Below are 2,236 nucleotides of genomic sequence, written 5' to 3'. Positions count from 1 at the left end.
AAATAAAATTCAAAACTGTTTAAATTATCTGTCTAACTAGGGAGATGCTTTCAAATAACTTGGTTATAATGCAAAGATGAAGGCTTAAAATAAATAACTTTTGAAACAGGATTAATTATTCAATACTTTAAGTGTATCTGTATTTTTCATCTCAATAATTGAATCTGAAATTAAGAAAATTTTCAATATTAGGTTTGTGTGATGTCTCTAGAGTTCTATTATATCTCTACATAAAAAAAGACCTCAAAATTATAAAGAAATTCTGAAAAGACTCTAATAACATAAAATGACGACCAGTGTGTCCCAAACCAAATATTCTGACTGAAGTGCACCATTACACCCCCCCAAACCAACCCCAGCAACACAAGTTTCACCAATGTGAAAAGGCTGACTGACAAGCTGCTTGATAATTGGAGAAATGCCCATTCCAACATCCCCAGGAATGAGACACATCCTTTACAGCCAGCCAATTATCAAAGCCAGCCACTGTGCTCACAGCAGGAAATGACATCAGCAATACATGTCATTTGAAGCACTGTGTCAGAGAAAATCAGCCTGATACCAATTTGAATGCAAACACCCGTTAAGCAGCAGAGAGGAAGAGATAGCCAGGTGAAATCTGAGCACAGCCGCCAAACAATCCTCCAATAAACTACTAAAGGGAATTCTAAGTGAGATTTTAGCCTTTAAAAAGTGTCCTGGGCTGTTTGGCATTTGCAGATTTCCCAAAGAGAAGTAAAAAAGCAGAGCATGGCTCTTGTTCTCCGCCTCATCTTAAGGGCTAAGATGGAGCTGGAGTCATGCTGAGCTCAAAGGGAGGCACAGGCTTCCTCTAACATTTTTCCTTTAGAACCGCAGTCAGACATGATGCGGTTCAGGCAAATGTGAAGGACAGCCATGGCTTGACATGGAAGAAAAAAAAAAGGTAAACAATAAAAGAAAGAGAGACAGAACCACTGATACCTTCCAAGACTGTCAACCATGCGGAGGTATGAGAGTACCCGATAGAATTGCCCGCCAAGCACGTATACTCCCCAGCGTCATCAAAAGAGACATTTCTCAGATGAAGGATTTCCATTTCCTTGTCCGTGGTGTTAACGCCAGCAGTCTAGAAAATAAAGGAAGTAGACCCAAAAGGCCCGAGAGGGAAACAGGGGGACCATGAGTTTAGGATTCTGGAGGAGAAGAGGACAGAGGAGCGTTCTCCTCCTGGTAAACACAAGGACCATCTATCTAAAAAGGTAAACACCCAGAGACCCAACAGGGGGCTCCGTCAGGAAGAGCCCTCCAGTATCTGTTAGTGGAAAAAGATTGTTAGACTGAACCTGCACTGCTGAACCTCACTCTGGGCCCAAACCATCACCACTTAAAATACCTCAGTCTCATCTCTGCATGCAAGAGATGGGCATGGAGGATTCCGCAGCAGAACAGGACACACTTAGGACCAAAACTCTGACAAAAGACAGCAGACACATACAAACAAGGGGAGCAGAAACACAGAGGGATGATAAACAGGGGGAGAAACAGGAGGGGGGGGGGCATGGGAAGATGGCTTTAAAGGGCAAGGAAGCAGGAATAAACGGAGAAGGCAGGAGAGCCCCTTATTAGGAGGGCACAGCGCAGGCATGGGGCAGGAATGAGAGCGGGTTCAACATCAACCTGAGACTAAACACTTTCAACTGTTCTGCTGGGAATTTTCCATAGCGTCATTTACAGTCAGGATCACTGAGGAGACGGGGAGGGGAGAACGGATGGAGGGAGGAGAGAAACAGCTGAGCTTGTTTCAGGTTTAAAGCTTTTTTTTTTTTTTGGTTTTGTTTTCCAGGTGGTCCTAGAAACGCCTCCCGCCTGTTGTCCCCCGCACTGCTGCGTGGTGCTGGTGGTTACCTGCAGGGTCATATTTGACGACAGTCAGCCAGGCCGACTGATTGGCCTCTCCTATATAATTGGACACTTTACATATATACTCTCCGCTCTCCTCCTCAGTCACATTGTAGAGGGTGAGCACCTGAGCGTCCGAGCTATTGACCCCCGAATGCTAGAAATAAAAACAAGTCAGGTGCAGCAGAGGAAGAAAAAAAAAAAAATCAAAACTATATACAAAACTAAAAGCACAAAAACAGAATAATTCAGAAACAAACCATCAACAACTACAAAAATACAGATTTTACTGGAAGTTCTGGGTCAGAGGTGGGTAGAGAAACCAAACATTGTGCTCAACTATGTAATATTACAT

At 43.5% G+C, this 2,236-nt stretch overlaps 1 protein-coding gene across 4 annotated transcripts in view; it reads right to left on the bottom strand.

The window, feature by feature from the left end:
• Positions 1-2,236, bottom strand: part of LOC107081801 (fibroblast growth factor receptor 1-A-like) — a 59,287-nt gene that overhangs the window by 22,777 nt on the left and 34,274 nt on the right. For 2 of the 4 annotated variants that reach the window (XM_015370049.1, XM_015370047.1), the window contains exon 8: positions 1,888-2,038. In XM_015370049.1, the coding sequence (XP_015225535.1) occupies positions 1,888-2,038 (151 nt within the window). Of the gene's footprint in view, positions 1-963; positions 1,109-1,887; positions 2,039-2,236 lie in introns of all 4 variants that reach the window. The other 2 variants (XM_015370048.1, XM_015370050.1) reach the window with 1 other exon arrangement.

Source organism: Cyprinodon variegatus, unplaced genomic scaffold (genome assembly GCF_000732505.1).
Source record: "Cyprinodon variegatus isolate N-32 unplaced genomic scaffold, C_variegatus-1.0 Scaffold41, whole genome shotgun sequence".
NCBI classification, from domain to species: domain Eukaryota; kingdom Metazoa; phylum Chordata; class Actinopteri; order Cyprinodontiformes; family Cyprinodontidae; genus Cyprinodon; species Cyprinodon variegatus.
Note: the sequence above shows the minus strand (reverse complement) of the source record. Positions and strands in the feature narration are given on the sequence as shown.